Source organism: Perca fluviatilis, chromosome 6 (assembly GCF_010015445.1).
Source record: "Perca fluviatilis chromosome 6, GENO_Pfluv_1.0, whole genome shotgun sequence".
Taxonomy (NCBI): domain Eukaryota; kingdom Metazoa; phylum Chordata; class Actinopteri; order Perciformes; family Percidae; genus Perca; species Perca fluviatilis.
Window position 1 is genome coordinate 30,768,679 of NC_053117.1, and position 24,325 is coordinate 30,793,003.

Here is a 24,325-nt window from a genome sequence, read left to right on the forward strand (position 1 = left end):
TCTTTACTTTATGTAAAGAAAATGCTAAACAAATCAAATAAAGCAACAGGTTTCAATTTTGTATAATAAAATATATTGAGAACAGCTAAAAAAACTTTCAATTTCATTCAGGTAAGCATTATTTATAATATATAGGGCTGCAAGTAACGATAAAATGAAAATAATTTTATTATTGATTAATCATTTAATTGTTTGGCCTTTAAATGTCAGAAAATAGCACAACAATACACATCGCAGTTTCCCAGAACGGACGGTAACATCTATAAATGTCTAAAACCCAAATTTACAAATGATTGAAAAACAGAGGAAAGCCGCAAATCCTCACATTGGAGAAGCTGGAACCAGAGATTGTTTGGAGCTCAAAAAATGACAAACAAATCAACTGTTGTAGCTCTAGTATTTACTCAAAATATAGAAATGATGAAAGGAAAGAATTACAGAAGGGACAAAGGGAAAGAAGGACAGAAGAGGAAGGAAGGAAGGAAGGAAGGGTGGAAACAAGAAACAGACAAAGAATGAAAGAAACATAAAGAAAGAAAGAGAGAGAAACTGATGCTGCCACAGGATGCTGCCAAGATGAGAAGTGAACCTAATCAAGATTATAGTAGAGTGAGAGTGTAACAGAGAGAGAGAGAGAGAGAGAGAGAGAGAGAGAGGGGATGACAGAAGGTGTCCCTCTCCCCATTGTCCATCCCCCAACTTTGACGTCACAGGCTGAGGACACACAAAACAAGCGGCTCTCAGCTGAGCTCCTCACTTGATTTCCACTTGCACACTCTCCAACGCAAAATCACGCCTGTCCTCAGACGCGTCGCGACACTTGCCTTCACACCCGCTCAGCCCTGAGCCGGTGTGCGTAGGCGTGCAATCATCTCTACACCAAAACATTGCACTCCAGCAACAAGAAAACCACTTGGTGGCTCACTCCTCTGGACCTGAAACAGGCTCCGTCCTCTTGTGAGTGATGCCTAACTCCGTGTGAGGCTTCCCGACGGGAGCAAACGGAAGAAAAAGGAGCGCTCCGACTCCCAACCCCGAACTCAGACCCACGTCCTAAAAAAGCAGCAGATGTGACAAAAGAGGAGAGGCGGAGAAAGAGAAACACAATCTCCCCCTCCCACCCCACCCCTCCTTCCCTCATCTGAAGAACAATACCCAGCCTCCAGTTGGAGAGGGTCAGCTTTTGTCCCTCTCCCCACGATCCCGTTGGAGAGAGCGAGCAGACACGCTGACACATTGACCTGCTGCTGTGAGAGGAGAACACGGTGCGGAACAGTTGCTACGCTCGGCACAGTTTTAATTCAGTACTTGGACAGCTCCTGAGAGACGACCGGCGCAAGTGTGCGTTTCCATGAGCGAGTAGACTCTACTGTTTTGGTTCGGAGACCAAGAACCACAGATGCAGCCCCCGTGTGCGCTCCAGCTCGGCCCCCGCGGCCCCTCTCCATCCCTGGGATCGCAGAGCGGCACCGTCGGCTTCCATCAGCTGGAAGAGAAGCAGCTCTTTGAGAAGTTTTGGAAGGGGACTTTCAAGGCCGTGGCCACCCCGAGACCGGAGAGCGTCATCGTGGCCAGCATCACCGCCCACAGGAGGGTGACCAAGTGAGTTCTCTACTTCCAAAAAAACAACCAACCCCCCAGTGGTTATGTAGTGATTGCCAAGAGGGACAATGTGTTTTACTGACGCCAGAACGACTACAACTTTTTGTGTCAAATACAGTATGTGTCCTTGTGTGCACGTTCCCAAAGGTTCTAGCATCTATCTCGCACACTCCGTCTAGCCATGTTGGTAATTTACAGAAAAGCTAGTTCTCCAGTTGAAAAAAGTAATATTAGATGTCTTAGGTGGCATACAGCTATGTTTCAGCAGCTTTTCTGTGACTATTCTTTAACACGTTCGCTTTGATATAGACACCTTGACATATTTTGATCCGCACATCTGTGCTTTCTGACTCAAATAACTCAAAATATGTCTTTTGGTGTTGATTTATCACCAAACATTTGTCAACATTTGTATATATTCTCGCTTCGCCTTTTACGGAAAAACACAGCTGGCACGAAGAGTGTGGCGTTCAGTTAATTGTCCCCTTTAAAGGTCACATGGCAGCATCTTCATGCCTCTAATTTCACTGTCGTGTCCTCTCTTTTCGCTTGTGACATGGCTTTGGGCCAGAATCCGTTGAAGGAGCAACATGTCACGTGTTTGTTCCTCCACTTTCATCCCTCTGACCAAAGGTTAGCTGCAGCACTTACAGCCTAAGAGGGGAGGAGAGGCAAGGATGAATATCTGTTGCCCTTTCTCCTCCTTATCCATTCTTTTTATCCCATCTTTGCTCCCGTGTGTGCGATCTTGAACTTTATCTATTGTATCATGCACTGCTCTGCCTGCTGTGTCGATTCGCCGAACACTGCACAACAGAGGCAATGACACTGCTTTGCCTTTGAGAAACGCTTACAGTATATGAAACAGAACACGTAATGAATGTTCAAAGATTTAGAACATTTACACAACCACACTTGCAGAAATACACATTTGCGCATGCATACTTGCCTTGCAAATGATGTTGCATGCTTGGATGACCTTTGAATGGTTTTGACACCCACTATCAACTTTCTCTTATGTGAAATTAGCTATGTTAATGAGGATTAGAATGGCCCATTTCATCCTACATCGGCACAAGCAGCGCAACACACTGAACCAGATAATGTGTCTTTAATGGGTTCTATTAGAGCAGGACTGTAATGCTGCACATGGCCTGGTTATAAAAGATTTCATTAGCTTGTAGGATATGACAAAAATAACACTTTATTGCAAGAATAGGACCAAATATGCCTTTTTTCGTTGTGCCCCAGCTCAGTGATCTAAACAAATAACTGCAGCCCTAATTTATCCGTCAATCAACCACAACCTGTAACAGACGATAGATTCCAAACTATTTGGGGAAGCTTTTAAGAAACGGAGCAAATTAACCCACAAAAAAAAATAACTCGCTGCCATGAATTGAGCAACCTTTTTTGAAATAGCCGTAGACTCTGGAGCGGGGCCCAGCTGTCTGTTCAGCTTTAGCTTTTCTAGGAAGGAAGCTCTCCTCAAGTGGCTTTGCCCCTCCACGGGCTCCGGGTGACAGTGACGATGATGGCAGCATGGCAGGGGCAGTCGAGAACGAACGTCCACAGAGAGCAGACATAATGTTGCTAATTCGCCCGGGTCTGTTAGTCAAGGAAGACAGCAGGATCTCAGTCGTCCACCGTCTCTGTGTATATTTGCAGGAGGATGAAATGCAGAGGGACTTTTGGGTGATACAGATTGTAAATAATGAGTAAAACACAACAAAACAAACACAACACCCAGAGAATATGAATGCATGAGGAGGGCCAGGCGTCCTTCCTCCCTCCCTCCTTGCTGCACTGTTGATTTTGCCCGAGCAAAATGCGACTGGGGACTGCTTAGACCATCAGAATGCGTGGCCTTAGGCTTGCTCCTCTACATCTTTCTCTCCAAGAGGAAACATCATTATTCGCTGTGGCTAACTGAAGGGTGATGAACAATTGCAGTGAAAGTGAGGGGGCATCATGTACAATAAGCAGAGAGGGAGAGAAGAGCGGAGACAGAGGGGGAGCCACCGCGAGATGTTTCGTGTTCAATCAGCATAGGGCTTTTTTCTGTCTGTACTGTCCTCACCCTTGCTTTCAGTTATCCTCCTCCTCTCTCTCTTTACTCCTGAAATAAAAATGTTTAAGGGGCCTGTGAGCCACAGAGGAGTAATTAGAGTTTGTTGTTCTCCCTCTGTCCTCTCTGTCTCCTCCTCTTCAGGCCAGTCACACAGTGGAGGGGAGGAGTTCACTGGCTCTGTGCAGCGGCTTTGCTCCAAACCATTATGACCCTGCAAGCTGTTTTGTTCGTGGGGGGGGTCCTCATTAAATATGCAGCATGGCTAACTTTGGTGTGTGTGTGTGTGTGTGTGCGTGTGTGTGTATGTGTGTGTGTGTGTGTGTGTGTGTGTGCGCGTGTGTGCGTGTGCACCCACGTGCATGCTTGTGGCTGCAATGTTAGTGGGGTCTTGTCCAACTCTGTAGCAGATGGCAGGCTTGAGAAAATGCAAGGGAGGGAGGGAAGTGTGTGTGTGTGTGTGTGTGTGTGTGTGTGTGTGTGTGTGTGTGTGTGTGTGTGTGTGTGTGTGTGTGTGTGTGTGTGTGTGTGTTTTAGGGGTTTCAGGCCTCTTACCTCAGCAGATGCTGGTTTAACGAGGAAGAGAGGAAAAGGGTTTGAAGGGGCTTGTACACTGACAGCACCAGTGGGAATATACAGTGGGGTGGAGAAAATAACAGGAACACCTTAGAACAGAATGCAGTGCAATCCATCTGAAATGGTCTTCTCAAACACAGGAATACTTACTGCTCAGCTGTACAGTTTCAACATGCTTGTACCGTAAAACCAACAGAGTAAACAGTACTGTAAAAGTGCTGAATTAATTAGATTACATGAAGGATTTACAAGTACAACACAGAATATGAAAGTAAAACAATGAAGAGCACAGAAAAATAGATATAGACTTCTTTAAGAGAAGGCTGTGTGTGAATTTTAATAAGTGATTTAAAAGATGCTACAGTGTTGACTAGCCCGAGTACTTGGCCTGGGAGTGACAAATCTGAGGGGCACAGACTGAAAAGGCCCTGTCACCTCGGGTAACAAAGCAAGTGGTTGGAACAACTAGGAGACCCCTGCCCGAGGATCTCAGTGGGGATTAACATATCAACAATACCTAGGGGCCTGACCATGCAAAGCCTTAAAATATACAAGCAAAATCTTAAAATCTATTCTAAAACCCACAAGAAGCCACTGCAACGGGGGCCCCTGGTTGGCTCGCTTGGTGGATAAAAAAATTTTTTTAAAGCCATTTTTGGATGAGCTGACCCTCAAATTATTTGTCTCATCACCATTACTTTTTTTGCCAATGTCGCCAAATGTTGCCATGTCGCGATAAACGAGAATGTTTTTGTGTCCAACCCCTGTGTGGTTGTAGTGGATACGATTTGTCTTGGGTTTGGATTTCTTTTTACGGTGGCCACCCCTTTTAAAGAACACTGGAAATTGTCCACACATATACACAAATACGGACATAAAATGTTCTGAGAGTGGGAATAAATTAATAGAGAATACAGAGTCGCAAAAACATCAAGGAGTATTCCGCCAGATCTCCCCTGCGGACAAAGCATTTCTCTCTTTCGTTCTCTTTCTCTCTGCGAGAATGGCAAACATGATTAAGTGACGGACGAGGGGCTTGTCTGCCGTTATATATCTCTGTCTGCGCTTCTGCTCTCTTAATCGCTGACTATCTTTACTCGACTTCTCTCCCTCTCCCTTACACCCGTATCTCTCTCCTTCCTTCTCTCAGCATCTTTTCATTGTGCGTTAACTCGCCCTCACTGTGTCTGTGTCATATTACTCAGAGCACACAGGATGCGGCTGCTGAGGCATGCTGACAAGAGAGTAGGAGATGATGCCGACTCCCCTGGCAGGAATCAGACTTATCACCACAATGGATTCACATTCAATATTGATTCCCGCATAGCCAATCCATTTGAATCAAACCAGTGTCTGCGGCTGAACACTTTATACAGTGTTCCAGTGTGTTTTACAGCATGATGCATTTTGTCTGTAACAGGAATACGAGCTTTAACAGAGATGCTAATTGGTGGAGATGATTTATATTTGGCATTGATTTCTACACAGTGAATCAACAGGAATCAAGCCAGTGTCTCATGATTAACACCTGAAACACTGTAACGGCGTGCAGATTAGGAGGTATTTAAGGAAACCAAGACAAGTTAATAATAAAAATAATAAAAAGTTAATAATATTTAAGTTTATTTATGAAGCACGTTTTAAAGCCAGAGTTTACAAAGTGCTGTACAAGGAAAAAAGAAAATTAAATACACATACAAAGTAATATCACTTTGTCTCCCGGGCAGCTTTGTGGCAGCTCTCTCCATTTTTATCTTGTAGATGGGTTAAATGGCCAAGGTGACTTGTTTTGCAACCTCTACTTCTTTTATTCTGTTTACTGTCCGATTTCAGCCATGCATAGCATATAGTGCCAATTTCTTACGAAACTACACCGTAGCATAGTTTATTCACTCCAAACCAGTTGATGTTTTTTTTTGCAACATTCAAAAGTTAAAATTTGACCGTTAAATGAAAACATGGCTAATGATGCAGTATTTAGGGAAGTTTAGCAAAATGTAGTTGAAGAAAACCAATTTGTTTCTCCTAATTGCCATAGGGAAGAGTCATAACGTCAGTGAACTGATTCAGTAATGTCCATTATACAGCAATGGTTACCTAATATTTTATCGTCAAATAAAGTTAGCCGCCTTAAGCTACTGGTCATACCAGGCCAATTAAAGCTATAGTAGCAAAAACTGAGTATTGAGCAAGGATGGGTTTTATTGCTAAAGAATTGACCTTTTTATTTGTAAGAAGTATGTGTTATTTTTTCTTTCAAAACGTACATATTCTTGCTTTAATGGAGCAGTAATGTGTTTTATTTATCACATAGACTTAATGAGTCGAAGAAGAAAATCCTTTTCTATCTATCACTTTAACTCACCCGACAGGCTATCATAAATACTTTGCTGGTTTTTAGTGGAAATGAAGTGATGCTGTCATGTAGTCTCCGGCGAATTCAACCTGCAGAGGCCAGCCAGTCTGACTGCTTCTACCTTTCCAATTAGCAACACTGCGACCATTCATATTTCTCTTTACCTGCAGGGTACTCTTGTACCAAGTCTAATCTCACTCACGTACTGCTGCAAAAAAGACTGGAGAGCTAAAAATGTAAAGTTCCCTATATTGTTTGTCTTAAAAGGTGATATTTCTGTCTTTTAAAGTTCACATTGACATTTCCAAATTTCACTCCTCTCTGGCTCAACCTGGTACTGTGAAAAATTACTTGAGCTTTAATGATACTCCCATTGGTTCTGGGAAACGATATGCTGCACTTGAGTGCTGACTGATAAGTGCTTGATATAGCCTAAGCATGATGGGTAACAAAAGTAGCAAGTCTATGTGAATGGGGAGCTCAAAAGACTCTGGTATTTTAATCCATACACACACTTCATGAACAGATGTAAGGTTAAGTTGTGGGGGTTATGCATCAGAGCATGGAGCTGCTCTGTGTAAACACACATATACTGTATATGCAATATTTTTAATGTATCCTGTGGTTGAGTGCATCAAATCCCCTAGAGGCATCAACATGCTAGCAATGAAGAGGAACATGCCTTTAATAGAATCAACACATTAACTCATACAAATCTGTGTGCATTCATTTTTTCATGATGTTCATTGTTTTTCTCTTCACGATAGGCAGGCAACATTAAGACAATATAAATAGGTGGCTGTAACATCAAAAAAACATAAATAGAAATGACATAAATTCAGAATAACAACAATAGCAGCGGTGAAAGAGCGACAAAGACGGCTTGGGAAAATGTGAGACTTTAGAAGCAGTTTGAGTCTTTTATAAAGACGTAGACAACCTTTGATTTGTTCAGGAAGACATTTTATTTTAGAATTGATTATTAAACCTTGCCTCTGAAAAAAAAAAAGCAATTGGCTAAAAAATTAATAGAGACACTTTGTCACAATTAAGAACATTAGATACTGATTCTGCAAAGATTATGGCACAGTTTTATTCTTCAAACATGCATGTTGCAATGAGCCAGTCACTTTGGAGGATTTTCCTCTTTTGTCTCTTTTTGTTAGGATATTTGGTCCCTATAGGATCAAATACAACAGAATGCATGTGAACAAATGGCTTGCATGTGCAGGTACCTTTCTATATGAACATACAGTATATGGACATGCACAGTACATATGGAGACTGACACACATTGCGCCATATGGGTGTTCAACATGATAATTCCTCCAGAGCTGAACAGCAGCAGCAGCATTTTTTGAAGATGAAAGCAAAGAGCCGAGAGTTAACCCTTTCCTTCAAACATCAGCTCAAAGCTGCTGTGAAATGTTCCCTCAGGGATCAACACTCAGCCTGTGGTCCACCTCTGTGAGGAAAATGCCACACACTGCCTTCCTCCTGCAGCTGCTGGCTACTGTGAGCTCTCATATTCTGAGTAGCAAATGTGCAACATTTTCATGCAGTTCAGAATTCCTTTTCTAGTTAGGGGAAAACAAACTTTGATTACGAATCTGAAGGTCAAGTGCAATGGCAATCTGACAGGAGCAGGCCCGTTTCTTGCCGTTTTGGACATCAACTGGCACACAATTTTTTCATGCGTTAATTTGCACGTCAATATATTTTTGTACTTAAACACAAAATGCGAATATTAACTGGCGATAAAGTAATTGAATTTATTTTACTCGGTTTTAGATTTTTCTGAACTTAAGCACCGTGAATTAAGGCATCAACCAATCACCTTGTATTGTTTACTTATTATAATTAATTAACACAGAGTCTGTCATCCAAACTTTATAGACGGCAAACTTGATTACTCCTTTCAACCCTGACAAAGTTTCTTTTCAGAGGCACTCTTTCCGTTCTTACCTTTCACAACAAAGCCCTAGACATATGCTACAGTCACATCGCTGCTGCTATGCATAGTTTTGACACGAAATATTCACATTTTACATTTTCGTGTTGTTTATTTGTTGCGCTCCCAGTGTGTAAAGGCCTTAAAACATAGGACAAGCATGTAATATGTCATGTAAAGAGAAATGTTCTGCTCCAGTGGCAGAGAAGGGTGAAAAAGATGTAGTTTGAGCTTGCATTTTTTTATGCCTGAATTAGTTTAATTCCATAATCATAACAAGGGGGAAAGAAACATTAGCCTTGTATGAAAGTTACTGTCTTGTACTCTTGCTCATTGAAATTTGAACTGTTCATGTATACAAATCTAGACTAAATTACAGCAGTATGGATCTGTTCTGTACCTGGTTGCGCTTACGTTATGTCAAAATTGAGTGCGCTGACATTTAAAGACTCATGACATTTAAGTCCATTAACATAGTAAATTGTGTTTGCGTGTGTGTGTGTGTGTGTGTGTGTGTGTGTGTGTGTGGTTGTGTGTGTGTGTGTGTGTGTGTGTGTTTTTTGTGCTTGTCATTTTGTCAGTTTGCCAAGTGCAGACTCTGCAAGAATAAATGGCGGGGAATCCTTTTCAATGCATAAAACAACTCTGAAATGTAAAAAAGTGAAATATTTTCTCAGTAGTTTGGTGTACACAGACTCTGAGGGTCTGTGTATTTTGCAGAAACTGTTCAGGATCACTAGCTTTATTCTTTCAAACTTTATTAGGGGTTCCTTATCTCTGTGAGCGTTGGCTCTGTGATGTTCTGGCTATTCTACTTTATTTGGAGATGATAGTAACACATAAGGACAGATGATGCCTCAGATACGTCACTGGACTTTCAGCTTTGTTTTCTGTGGCTCCTGCATAGCTTAACCTTGTTCAAATACTTCAAAAACTGTTTGACTGTACTGTTTGACATTGACGAACAAGTACACAATGAGGTTAAAGCTGACTCAACTATAGGCTAAAAAAAACACAGAACACAAACTTTGCTTTAGTTTCTTACATTTTGTCTCATACAGAAATGTGTACACATTTGAGTGAAAACTCCACTGTGGATTGTTAAGAAAGTGTCCTGCAACAAGCATCTTCATGTAATTGTCGTCTGTATTTTGTGAAATAAACAGGGTGAAGGAAAGAGAGAGAAATAGTTCATTTCCAATACAGAGGTGGGATGGAAATCAGTATAACAGCAGTGCAAAGTATGACTGTAATAACTGTCTGAAAGAAAGAATGATGAAAGGTAAGAAAGGAAATAAAGAAAGGAGAGAGACATTTTGAGATTGTCCATTTCAAGACACTGGAGCAGCCAAGGTTATTGCATTTTACTGAATATCATAGACCAGCCCATGAATAGAAATCATTTCTTGAGTCTTGGCTAAAGAGAATTGAATAATATGGAGGCACATAATGTACAACATTGAATAAACTCATAATAGACGATGAGAGAGAAGGTGAAACACTCCTTTGTCCTCTTACTGGCTTTACATGAAATGGACAGTATTAATCTTACTGACAGTAAGAGATGACCTATTCCTTTGAGCGATTCATTAGCAGCGAGCGTGGTGGCTGAGAGAGGGACGGCTCGCTCATTATGACCTATTAGATCTTCACAAACCAGGGATGTCGCTGGACATGAAAAAGATATGCGCCAACTAGCAACTTTAACTGCTAGAATCTGGCCTGCAGCAAAGAGACCATTGAAGTAGAAACAATAATGTGCATTGTAAGCAAGCCAAAGAAGGTGTATTTTGCTTCTTAGGGTCTTTTACACCTGCCTCAAAACAATGTTTTTATTGATTTTTTTATTGCAATTACAATTACAACTTTTTGTAGCCTAAAAAAACGCGTGACATCGCTTAGAGCACCTTTAATCTCTGTTGTACTATAACAGCAAAAAAACTAAAATATATGATATAATATATGCACACTAAAACGTATGATATCCTACGATATCCTAATTAGGAGCGGTCTCCTAATTAGGAGACTGCCAGTTGGCTACGAGCTCCATGGCGCCGAGCTGCAGTTGCTAGATGTTTAAGCCACTACAGAGCTTGGTGACACCGACCACAGACCTCCGTTGTATTAGCGGTAGTTGGTGGTTCAGTTACCCGAAAATAGGTGACTTTGAGCTGGGTGCAAAGCACCGCGAGCTGCCGGTCTTTTCGGCGGACATTACAGTTAAATTTAGTCCATACAATATGACCATTTTGCCGCAACGAAACCAGTTAAGTTTAGGAAAAAGATGTTTATCTGTGTTTTAAGCCCCCAACGTCTCCTGGAAGGCACTAGGATTAGGCAATGGTTATGGTTAGGGTTAGGTTTGGGTTAAAACAAACCTGGTTAGGGTTAAGATTAGGGTTAAGTGCCTTGAACGGTAGCAGCGCTGCCTCGAAGGAGATGTTGGGGGCTTAAAACACCACTGAGCGAAACAAATCGTGGTTTGGATTAAAACATTCCTAAGGAACACGCATTTCCTGGGTGAAAAGGCTTTAGTGTTCCCTGGGAAGCGAACTCCGCTCTCTGGCTGGAAGGTCCTATATGTTACTGCCCACCCATCAACCCCGACCACCTCCCTAAGCGGCCAGCCGCGTTCTTATACAGCAGCCGTCAATGTAGTTAATACAGCAAAAACAACGTGGAATGCTTACGAATTACAGTGCTTAACTTTTCTGAGCTTTTTGAACGAATGGTTCATGAGAACAGGCTGCAGTATCACATGTACAGAATGAAACAGAAAATAATGGCACCTCCAGCAAAGCCATGATACGCACTAATACAAAAACAAACAAGAATTGCACCTCTGCTGTCACCCTCCAAGACATGTCTCAGTCCTTTTTCCCCTTCTGGGGTTCACAACTTGTTGAATTGTATGTATCTTTTCCTGCATTTACCCTTTGTAGAAGCTCCCACACCTGCCTTATTTAGTTTGGCTGAATCTCACTAGATTTAGTACTTGTGCTCATTAAAAGTGGACCAGACAAGCGGGTCTAACATACAGTATGTGGTGTAACTGTTACAGTAAGTTATTTATACCTTCTTACATACAACATACAATCAACATACGCTCCTGTTTGATGGCCTTCGTAGTTTGTAAGAGCCCCAGCATAAATTATATAATGCGACAGGTTTTGATTATACAGCAGCTGAAAAAGTCATAATCATAATAAGATCAGTGGTGCTTTGGGGGAGAGACAGATAGTTATTGCCTCATCCAACTGGAATATGCCATGAGGAATCACAATCACTCATAATGACAGGAGGCTGAAAAATCTAAAAGTCTAAAAATCGTACAGAGGCAAAAATCCTGATTAAATATGCATACACACCCCAGATTTGGCATATTGGAAAATCTGAAAAATCCTACATAATAGGGGGAAACCATTTCCCCCTGGCAGCAAATTTAACTCCAGAGTAAAAAAAAACTCCCAGGAGCTTCTTATTTTACGATAGATCACATGTGTCAAACTCAAGGCCCGCGGGCCAAATCCAGCCACATGCTGATTTTGATCCAGCTCGCATATTAATTTAGGTTCATAATACATTTTGGCCCAACTAGTTTTTGTTGCTTTATCTGAAGTTTTTGTCACTTTTGCCAACACTTGACATTTTTTTCAGCATTTTTGCCACTTTTTCAGACGTTTTTGTCGCATTTTTTGATGTTTTTTTCCCAATATTTTTGTGTCGCTCTTTTCTTTGATGTCTAAGTTACATTTTTTGAGGCTTTATGTCGACCAAGCTGTAAGTGAGAAGACTATATGAGACATGCAATAATGCAAATGTTTGACCTTGTTCGATTAAATAAAGCATGTCAATAAAATGTACATGTCTGGCGCTTGATGTAATTCTTTTTTTCCAGTGTGGCCCTTAGTGAAAATGAGTTTGACACCCCTGCAATAGATCAACACACACTAACACACAAAGGACATTCAGACAATGAGCCTCAGTTTTGTCTTACAGTGACTGACTGTCAACCTTGGTCTACATTTGTTTTTCCTTTTTTGCCAAGTATGCTTCTTCTTTGTAACTGGACCCCTGAAGCGGTCATAGTATTCATTATTAAAATGCAAACTTATCAAAGTCAACTCCTCATTGCTTGAATTTCAAGGCTGACTTACTCCCACGTCTCAGCCTCCTCCTCCATTTTTCATTTTCGCTTCTTGCCCATCCTCATTTCAGGAAGACAATCTGCCATTCATGTGAAATTGCCACCATTTGCATAACTGATGCATGGGTAGGGGTACGAACTCTGGCAGTGTTGATGTCACAAATGCAATTGGAGATGGGAGCGGAGGAAATAATTGGCCCGCAGCATTACTCCCTTCCATTCGCTATCGCTTTCACCTCTGACGTCGCTTCCTGACACGAAATGTCATGCAATGACAAGCAATTCCAAAAGACACCTTCAAGATTCTCACCAGGTGAAAGTCAGGTTTGCTTTGTATTTGGTACGCTGCAGAAACTTTGCGGTGAAGATGTGTCAAAGAACAGCTGCTTTATTGAGAGTCTGAAATGTTTGTTTTTAGCTGCTTTGGCCCTTTTCAGTCACAAACAGCCACAAAATAACTGCATTAGGAGTTGATGCCACTAAACCTCTTATGATTCCAGTTAAGTAGTCCTAACGCTTTAGTCTCATTATGTTATTATTCCTGTTTTCAATATTCAGTATAAATAATGAATCCATTTTGCCTTGCGCTTTACCATTCTTATATTAGCATAAAAATGTATCCAGCGGCCAGGATTCATGCTGTTTTAAAGCTATAATTTAACTTTTACTGCCTTTTAGCAGTAACATGACTATATTAAATATGAGGGGTTGTTGATCAATACCAGTGTCTCCTGATTTTAAGACACTCTCAGCATATAACAACTAGTCATTAGTGCAGTTATAGCCACTCCAGGGAATATTTTAATGTAATAAGGACACACAGTGTCACAGACAGCTAAGCGCCCTTCACAGTTTAGCATTATCAAAGAGAAGTGGTAGCCCACATAAATGATCCTGGTTCAATCTGTTCAGTTATACATTGGCTTGTTTTTACAAAGTGGAGCTTAAACATTTACAATGTTGGCTATTATTCTTTGGATAGAAGCTCTGTAATACTCAACATGAAAAATAATGACTTGGTATTGAAATGGAATAGGAAAAAAAGGTAAAAGGCATCAACATGGGACAGGATTGGCAAAGGGAAAAAATAACAGGGCTGTGATGAGCTCACAGGATTCACTCTTATCTAACCTCCTCTCTCGCAGTGAGAAACTGCTCCAGACAGTTAGCAAGACAGGAGTTGAGCTAATGAACTTGCTAACTCACAGCAAGCTAGCTGGATGTTAGCAAGCTAGCTAGCTTGGAGAGCCCCCTTCCCTCCCTCTGCTTCAGTAACTTTCTGAAATGAAATGATTTACATTTCTGAGAACTAAATGTCAGAGGGAACTAAATGCCACAGTACAGAGAAAAGACAAAGACGTTGGTAATGCAAATGTGGATTTACGTTTGCATTACAATTGTGAGACGGGGCATGCCATGCCAGAGGTCTGCGCTCTCCAAGTGCCCTTGTTGTTAACTTTCAATTTCAATTTTAGCCCTTGTTGCCATTTTTCACCCACGTGAATAGCTGCCTTACAGAGCTTACAGTCAAATTTCAGAGGCACACGCTCTCTAATGCCACATCAGATGAACATAGATCAGGTACGCCAAGCAACAAGCTGATTCTGAGCAGCTGAAGACGTTGGCCATGTGAAGGTCAACATCCTGGTCATCAAGTGACAGTGTAGCAGGTCGCGAGTTGTGCACAGAGGGCACAGACTGTTCAAAGGCTCATCTTCCCAGTTTTCTACTTGCAAGTGTAAGTGTTATTCCCAATGACATTCCAGTAGCCAGCACAACCCACTGAGAACTGATTAGGACAAATGGAGCTGACAGGTTTGTCGCTGTTCCCGGAGTTAGAGAGACATGCAAGGCAGTTGAGTAGAAGTCTCCCTGTTCTGTCAGGCCAGATCACACAGAGACGAGATGGGAGATATGATCCTTTTGGCAAACTTGGATCACCTCTTTTAGACTATTTGATTGTACAAGCTTTTATTATTTTGTCATACAAACTGAGAATTTCTTAGCCATCACCACCTTATAACAGCCCTAGATGACAAACAACAAAACCTATTTGCTTCTCTTTGTCATTCATAAGTGGATGATTTCTCAAATTATAATTACCTCAGCAAAGTATAGGTCTACCATGCAATTTAATATTTGCAGACTACAGAAAATCATTAAAAAAAGTTATCATTTTTACATGACATCAGCACACTGCCCAAACACCAGAAGATTGGAGTTTCTGTTGCTTTGGTTTCTGGAAATGGCTCATTTCTTTCCTTAATTATGTTTAGCAACAGCCTTGTGGTTTGCTTAGTTATAAGACGTGTTAAATGTGGTCAGTGCAAGCGATGCGGTAGCTACGGATGCAGTATGTTTGAATCTCAGATTTTAGGGACGTGCACATCTCCCCCTTCAACAGAGCAATGCGAAAACATCTCTCTAGTGACAAACTTTGCACAGATACAAGACAGTATAGTCAAGGGCACATTTAGGTTTTATTTTTTTTTTAAGCCCCCAGCGTCGTCTTCCAGGCAGCACTGCCTGCAAGGTGCTTGGATTAGGCAATGGTTAGGGTTAGGGTTAAGGTTAGGGTTAGGTGCCTTGAAGTCGACGGTCGCAGCACTGCCTTGAAGTCGACGTTGGGGGTTTAAAACTCCATCGAGCGCACATTTAAGGCGACATAAACATAGCAAAAACATAATTTTGAATGAAGAGGATCTTTAATTTTAGTTTTAAGTTTTATACAGACATAGTGGTTCCCAGACTATGAATCCTAATGACTTTGGTGATCGCCTGACCTTTTCCTCTAGCATTTCCATGAGGTTTACATTTGTGGTTTTGAGTGAAAGGTCTTATTTATAGGATTGCCATGAAGTTTGGTAATGACCTTTGTCTCTGTGTTACTGTTCTTGGATTTCAACGTCTTGGGTCCACGTTGGTAAAGGAGTTGCCTCATTTTATTCTGTAACATGTTGTCATGTTTGTCTTGTAAATCCATAAATAAAGGAATTAATTAAGTTGAGTGCAGAGGCTAGTCCTTCACAATCCAGGTTTAATTAACTTTAAAGACAGCTTTTTCCTCATCATGGAGAGGTGGGTCTGTTATTATTATATTCAGTGCCAGTAATGTTTTAGCTAAAGGCAGCCTTCATGATCAGATGAAGTCATATGCATGCCTGTGAAATGCTACTATTGCTCCATGTTTTGATTCAGCGGAAACCCCTCAGTTTAAAAAATGGCCCTTCAAAAATAATTTGTCATTACAACATTGAGATTAAATCTACTATACAATACAGGTTCCATCGCCTGCTATGATGAAAATTTGTCTTTGACCATACCTTGACAGTAAAACAGTACAACCCGAGACATGTACCAGCCTGAGAAGGATTGCTTTATAAAAGATATGGACACTGCATGTGAAGTTTAATTTGTCCACTAATTAAATTTATCCAGCAGGGATCGGGGTGATCTGGGGATATTCTACCTAATTATAAGAAATATAATTAATGTCTCTCTCATATGAGCTAATTTCCACTACTTCCTATCACTTTTGATAAAAGCGAGGAAGGCTTTTTTTTTTTTTTCTCCAGTTTTGCATCGATGAAAGAATTAGTTATCGCACTCGCCCTGATTCATTTGGAAAACATGAAAGCCTCTCCGATAGCCACATAATTAAACGGTTATTTTGGAGCATTCAATTTAAACTTGGGCTCAGCAGTGCCCTTGTAGGAGGAATAGAATCGCTTTGTCTCAGCACTCTCTTTGACTCTGAAGACAGTTTAAGGAAATCTAGTCGCAATAAAGCACCAGATCTGACTACAACACTAGGCTCAGAATTAATGATTTGCCTTTGATCCGACAAGGGCAATGCAAAAGGGCCTTTTGGCCTCATCTAAATGAGTTCCTAGTTCTGTGGAAGACTGCTAAATTATTAAGGCTGTGCTAGAAGTTAGATTTTTCTTTTCTTGCATTGCACCAAGGGAACCTTTGGCAAAGAATCCAAAGATTTAAAATAGAAAGTATCTGATCTAGGTTTGCAATAATCAAGATGCCTCATAGACTGAAGTTGCAGAATGTCTGCCTAATCTAATCAACTTCTTCATTAACCTGCATTGTCTATATTTGGATAGTATTTCTGAATTTTCTTCTGCAGAATACAGCACACTACAGTGTATCGTGATGGACATTGAGCTGCCGGCTACAATTTGACTGTAGGACACCCTCATCTTGTTTTATATATTCAGCCGAGGTGAGGGGGAGGGTTGGCCTATCAAGTGATGATTTGCGTAAACAAATAGATCCTGACTGGTGGTATAATCCTTCCCATGATGGCCAAAGGGCAAATTTAATGCACGGAGATATCCACGTCAAAGTCAAAGAGCAGAATAGCCTATTTTTAATCCACTTATCTGAGTCCTTGATTTTCTGCACATTTGATTTCTTATTCAACCTGATGAAAATGCTTTTGAAATGCAGTGCTTTTGAAATAAGGTGGTGCACATGAATCAAAACCACTGGGTGCATGTATGTACTGTATGTGTGGTGATAGGAAATATTTTATTTAAACTCATTCTGAATAATAAGTGTCCAGCAGCAGACAAGTATTCTGGTGTAGTAACAAGACAGAATAAGGAAGAGAGTTGGCTTGTTGACTCTCTTCTCCTTTTCAAGGAAACCTCTTGACACTTCGAGTGATTGACATATTTACCCCTAAAGTCCTCCACCATTCCTTTCTCCATCTGTCGCTGCCCTTAACCACACCTCATCCTGTTGAGAATGGGCCGACAGAGGCAGGAGATTAGGGGCTAATATGGTATTGGAAAGGAGGAATAATCTCACCCTATCTTTTCTCATAAACTCAAGAGGCGAGAGGACAGTCCTCCAGCCTGACTGACAGACTGCTGCACTCATTGACTGACAGCCGCCAAGGTTAGGGTACGTCAGATTGAAGTCAAGTTTAAAAGCCAGTTAGCAGCGTACCGTCTTAGCCTCAGGTCATCATTGTGGATGACCGCCTGTGCTATCAACTCTAATCCTGGCCTAAAGCCTCGTTCCCCATTCCCACAGGACCAATATTACTCTGGGACGTGATATGGTTTTGCAATCATTTCTTAGACGTATGGTGATTTAAATTCTTTGCAAATCTACCACGTCTGTAATATGTAAAGTAAAAGTTTGAGGGCCAATTCCTGTCTGTGTTTAGAAGGACAGAGGTCTCAGAATAGTATTAATCCATTGCAAATCAAATTCTGCAGTATTGTTTCTCCTTTTGAAACGAACGATTGCTCTGTTCCAACCCTGTCTCCTAGAAATTACATTTATTATACTCCTGATTTGCAACAGCAAATATGTGTTGGGAGATCAAATAACATTTTTTATCAGCATAATGAAGAAATGTTTTTAGATGTATTTCTGCCAAGTCGCAAAATATTCATACTGATCATGTCTGCAAAACAAACGTGTTTTAATGCATGATTAAGAATTTCTGATAGTTTAGGGACACTAGGAGCTATAAGTTTAGGGAAAGATTGTGGTCTTGGTAAAACATTTAAAAAGTCAACAGTGGCATGAAGCATGAGATAGGACTTCTTTACTTAATTAACATTTAAATGAAATTACAACCTTTCCCTAACCGTTGTTGCCCAAACTTAACCACTTTCCACACCCACCACCTCCCTACAACATCTGAAGAACATAACACTTCTTTCTTAACTGAAATTCTTTTTTTTGCCAATTAACATAATCCTGCCTTCCCTCAAAATGTATCCCTATGAGACAGGGTTATCTGTTCTTACTGTTATTAAAAATGCAGACAGAGGTGGAACAAGTTATTAACTGTGCATGCACTTGAATGACAAGGTTGCTGTCAATGTTTTGCAACAACCGGATTTCTTAAATGTCAAGTTAATGAGAAAGCTAGTTACTCGAATTTGAATAAAGGATTTGATTTGAGAAGCCTTGTTAACACATCAGGATATCTGCTGGAAAAACACTATTTCTTAGCTATGTATACATGGAACTGGGTTTGTAATGGGTTTTTTACAAGAGCACATGAGCATGACACAGAAAGGGAAACGATGTGGCAGTAGTACAGTAAGATTATGGGCAACCTCATTAGATCAGTACATTCATTTTTTCTGAATAATTCAATCTAAAATTGAAACTGACACTAAAATGAAAATCAGTGTCTTACAGAAGTCTAAATAAGTCAGTTTACACAGCCAAACAATGGACTATTTGTTAAAATCGCACATTCAATGAATCATTATTATAGACTGTCCACTCACTGTGCAGCCCATAGACCTTCAAAAAAATAAAATGGAACAAAAAAAACAAAGAAATCAGCAAGCTTTGGTTCAAAATCTGGTTAGTTATAAATCTCATTCTTAAACAGTTGTTTGCAAACATTGTTTACTACAGTAGTCACAACTTATATATTTAGATGCTTGGTTGACAGGGTTATTCATTCATTGTTCCCAACAAACTGAACTGTAGTAGCCCCATGTGAATAAGGCTTAAGTCACTTTTCATCAGGCCTCTTCTGTTTTTCATAATCTGCTTCTGCTTAAAACGCTGCAGGATCAGACTCACCTTCCTTTAAACTCTGTCTCCTCCAGTTCCCCTGAGAACAGAGAGTGGACTCCCCACTCCTGAGTCACTTTTACTTCGCCCTTCCCTCGCTGTTATTTCCTCTATGGAAAATGTGCTTATAGGATTTCAGTGACAAACGGGAGAGATTCAAGTTTACATCTATTTACACACTTCTCAGGCAACGCTGCTTTTCATGTTCACTCAGAGAATGGATGCGTTTGCCATGAAAATGACAAAAAACATGCTGTCAAGACGCTGACGACAGGCTTTGCGCCAGATGCCTCATACATGCCTTAAGGGATTATTTTTGAACATATTTTATTTCCCAATATGTCCTGCACAGTGGAAAATTATATAAAATATGTAATGTATAATATTACGCCTGTTTACCTATGTTATGAAGCAGTGATGCTTTTCAGAGAGCTCTCAAATAGACCAGGATTCAATATGCTCAGTATGCCTACACACTGCATGTCCTGTTGCATTGATGAAATATATTTTCACCTTGAGAATTACTGTAATAGTACTTTAGTTTAGTATATAGTTCTATAATCATCAGTTGTAATGAGCAGACAGCTGTGAACCCTACAAACTACATTCATTTGGTTCTATACAAACTACAAGAAATAAGCAACAGTCCAAGACCATATGTGCATGTCACTTTACAGTTTATACCACTCATTACTGTATATCTACATTAATACAGTACAGTATTTGCAGCCTGACTACACTGCATGGTGAATCCTTTAAACACCACCTTCAACTTTGAGGGGGATTATCCTTTAATAAGGTTTAAGCCAAATATAAGAAGACTCTTTAATTAAGCAAATAATTTTAAGCCATGTGGCTGTGATGCTTATCAAATATATGTAATTGTTTTATGTTTGTCACATCAGCCTCCAACCTGAAATAAAGAGAAAATTGAGGACAGTGTTCTGGTGCAGATTACTGTACATTTACATGACTGGACAAAAATAAAATTTGACATATTTAAATATTTTTTATCTTCAGTACAACAAAGACAGTAAGAAAGAAAGGTTGTTTTTGTTTTTTGTTTTTTTGGTAAAGTAAAAGTAAATTATAAAACCAAAGTTGCATCTATAACAGCTTGATAATAATGATGTCTCTCAATCTGAATGATGTCTCTGAAATCTAATCTGGAGCACAGATCCACAGAAACTGCATTACAAAAATACAAGTACAATTTGTTTAAAGAGGAATGCATTCTTAAAATCAATAAAAACAGCCATGAGTAAGCACGATGGAGCCTATTTGTGACTTTTTATTTACTCTCATTGTTTCCTCTTGAGGAACAGAGGTTACATAGCTAAATTAATCCCCTCAGGACCTTGATGGCATTTGCCTTCCCACATATTAAAGATAATGGAATAATTCACTCGCCCTTGAGCCGCCCGCCATGCATCCATACAGAACTCCTTATTGGGTCGCCAGCAAATTGAATGAACCTCCTTTCCATAAAAAGGTAATGGACTCCCTCAGATAGCCCTCTAAATAACATGGACGGTAGGGGAGGTAAGATGAACCAATTTATCATCTAACTTAGAAGAAGGTGCAAACGGAGGGCAAGGTCACACTCTCATTGATTACCGCTTCCCCTGTAGGGAAATGATAATTATGTGTACCAACATGGACCGGGGTCACCTCCAGTCATCACCAGGAAGGGTTAGAAATCCTCCAGGGAGGAAGTACAGTAGGGTTCTGTTGTGGAACATTATTGTTTTAGCTTACAGGATTTATGGCACATTTAAACAGTTCAAAATTATGTGATAGCATGGTTGGAGTAATGTGCCAACATATTCTACTCAAACAGATACATTGATAAACACTGAAAACTGACACTAAAAAGAAATGTAATTAACAAAATAAGAAAATACACCACTTACGTATACCATGTTAAAGGTGCAGTAGGTAAGACTTATAGAACTAAGTTTCTGTCATATTTGCTTAAACTGACCCTATGTTCATGTAGAACTACATGAACCAGGTCATTTAAAAAACAAATCTGGGTCCTCTGGCACCACCTACAGCCTGTAGTGTGATTTGCAAAAATCCACAGCTCCCTGTTCAGATGCACCAATCAGGGCCAGGGGGGGTGTCTAACTGCGTGTCAATCACTGCTCATACACACACATTCATTCTCCCTTGTGGGGGAAGGGGCTTAGGAGACCGTTTTGGGCTTTAGCGGAAAGGGGGGAGGGACTGAGAAGTTGTCGATGTTAAAATCTTTTGACTAAGTCCTGGATCTTTACAATCCTACCTACAGCACCTTTTAATTATGCTCTTTTACACTGATACTTGTGCCATATCTTTTCCACGTTGTGCAAAAAGGACAGGACATTAGATAATTTAAACTAGAAGCTTAATTTTAAATAAAGAAATCTTAATTTTTAAGTGAAAATGGCTATACGTTTGACCAGTTTACAATGAAATAAGCAAGTTTCTTTTTGTGCATTGTGGCCTATAGTTCTAAGAGTCAACAAAATGCATACTGTCTTACAATATGTCATGGAAGACCTGCAGTAAACATGCTTGTTATGCAAACCCAGTCTCACCAACCTAAATCATGATGTTGGGCTGCAACACAAATCTGAATTAATTGAGAGGCCAGATAGGTAGTTAAAATTTCCATCCGGCATCTGCATCTGCTGGTACAGCTTTAAGGAGAAAAAAAAACACCTAAAAACATAGGATGTTGCATAAAAAGATCACTGGACCACCATGCTACCTCTAGTTATAGTATATTGTGTTGACTGCTTTGCTCATCTTTCACACGCTAACGGCATTTCTGTCTCAAAAGCAGATCAAGTCTAGCCGACAGCCAACAGCACCCACACTGATTAGCATCGAGGGGGAGAAGTGGGTGGAGGAAGTCAGATTGATTGCTCTCTGTAGTCTTTACATTCTGAATGTCCTGCTCCTTTTTTAAGATGATTGATTTATATGTGAATGTCAGGTTGCATAGCTAATGTAAAGTCTCCTCAAGAGCCAGCAGTGATATGTCACGCTTGTAACCGACGCCTGCACACACTCCTACATATACGTACGTACATACATGCACAGTCATGTGTAGTGGGCAGCGTGGTGATACTTATTCTATAAATGTCAGCAGTGGTTGCTCCTGTCGAATGGTGTTGTTTATGAGTGGTGGACATGGTTGGGCGTTAGAAGGTAATAGAGAGATGATGCAAAAGGTGCTGTGAGATTTCTGCAACAGACAACATATACAATGATTTCTCTAAGGACACTGGAGTGAGATAAGAGTATATATATGTATGACATAGATATAGAGCTAGAGATAGAGACAATGTGAGGGACAAAGAATGCAGTGAAGTAAACGGAGGAAAAACAGAGATGGAGAGAGAGAGAGATTAGATTGAGGATATGACACCCGTGGCCCGTGTAACAGCCCACAGGGTGTAGCAGCAGACGTGGGAGGAGGTCATGACTTTGATACACTACAGACAGCGGGTGTCACGGGAATGTGAAGCTCTACTCGCAAAACCAAGACTCTGCTTCTTGGACGAGACTCAAATAGACAGAGACAGGAGGTTAAAGCAGCACAGAAACGAAGACGAAACAAGCCTGGAGGTCTGACACAAGCATACGAAGGCAGTGGGGAGTGAGTTGGCTCGAGATTGGATATGATGCCATCCACTAAGGTACATTTATAGCATCAAAATGGTGGTCGATCTGCTGGATCGTTTGGATGCTGCGCCTCCATCTGCCCGTGTGGCACACCTGGTAGGTGGCGAAGATGGAGCTGTGATGAGAACATGAGGGAGGATCATGGGGATAGTTTACCTGTTTACGTCTCCAAGCCAAAAGCAGCGTGATAATTAGCATAGGTGAAGAGAAAAGGACAGGTGTCAGGTAATTCAAGCAGTTGTAGAACCTGAAAAAATAGACATTATGGTGCTATTTATGTCTTATGTTGTGCAAATTCAGTGTTCATTTTAATGATGGTGCTGTATATTTAATTATTATTTTTGGTGCTTTTCTACTTTAAAAAAAAAAGTGTCCTGAGCAAGTTTCTTCGTTTGAAAAAAATGACTTTACATCTATTTCTCTACCGTAGGCAGGCAGCTCAATTTTGGGTATAATTTAGAACAAATTGAATTCCATGAATCCAATCATGAACCTCACCGTTAGCCATTTTCTGGCCAAGACATAATTTAATATAAACATGCCTATTTGTAATTTATATGGGGTAGTGTAGACACGACATGAAAGAAAAGTGAGAAAACACATTGTTATCCAAGAATACTTGTGACATGACTTTAAGCCTCACCCCCTCCCTGACAAATTGCACTCTGCTCTATGAGGGCATCTCAATCAACAGGAAGAAGAGAAAAAAATCTTCTGTTTTCTAAATTCTGAACCACATTCTCTTCTACTGACGGTGATAATCTAATGAGGGAACCGATACTGTGAAAGATGCTCATAAGCGAGCCTCTGTGATAATTCACTTGGCTATAATGCGTTGGAGAGGGCGTCACAGCTGAGGATGTGGTTGAAGAAAAAGAAAGTAAGGAAACATGATGGTCCATCCTGAACTGGTTCTCTAATTACCAGCGTATATCTAGATCTTGTCATGAGTTCCCTCACTCTCTCTCCTGCACCGGGGTGTCGATTGGCCCATTGAGTTTCATTCCGCCTGTCCTAGCCTGCTGCAAACCTGTTATGTTTACTGACACAAATTAGTGTGGAACTCCAGCAGCTCATTAAGGCAGGAGGGTGAGATCGAAATAGCAAAGTATACTGTAGGGTCACAATCTGTTCCCACATCGAGGTCTGTAAAACGCTTAAGTTAATGCTATGAATTATTCCCATAGAGCAACTTCAGGGAAACGTGATGGTGGATAATTGGAGGCAGAAATGGGAAAAGGCTGCTCAGAGGGTCCTTGATGCACAGAGCTATGGCTGCTGGTCTGTCAAAGCAGAGTCTAAATTAGCTTCAGTGTCATGGAAAAAGTTTTTTACCGTCTTCTTTGCAGTTGCTTGTAAATATTACTTGTTTAAATGTCAGTT

At 40.6% G+C, this 24,325-nt stretch overlaps 1 protein-coding gene across 1 annotated transcript in view; it reads left to right on the plus strand.

Moving 5' to 3' along the window:
• Nucleotides 1-746: 746 nt before the first annotated feature.
• srrm4 (serine/arginine repetitive matrix 4) overlaps nucleotides 747-24,325 on the plus strand; it is a 66,257-nt gene continuing 42,678 nt past the window's right edge. The window contains exon 1 of the mRNA XM_039803028.1: nucleotides 747-1,602. Within this exon, the coding sequence (XP_039658962.1) occupies nucleotides 1,400-1,602 (203 nt within the window). The 5' untranslated portion in view covers nucleotides 747-1,399. The remainder of the gene's footprint in view (nucleotides 1,603-24,325) is intronic.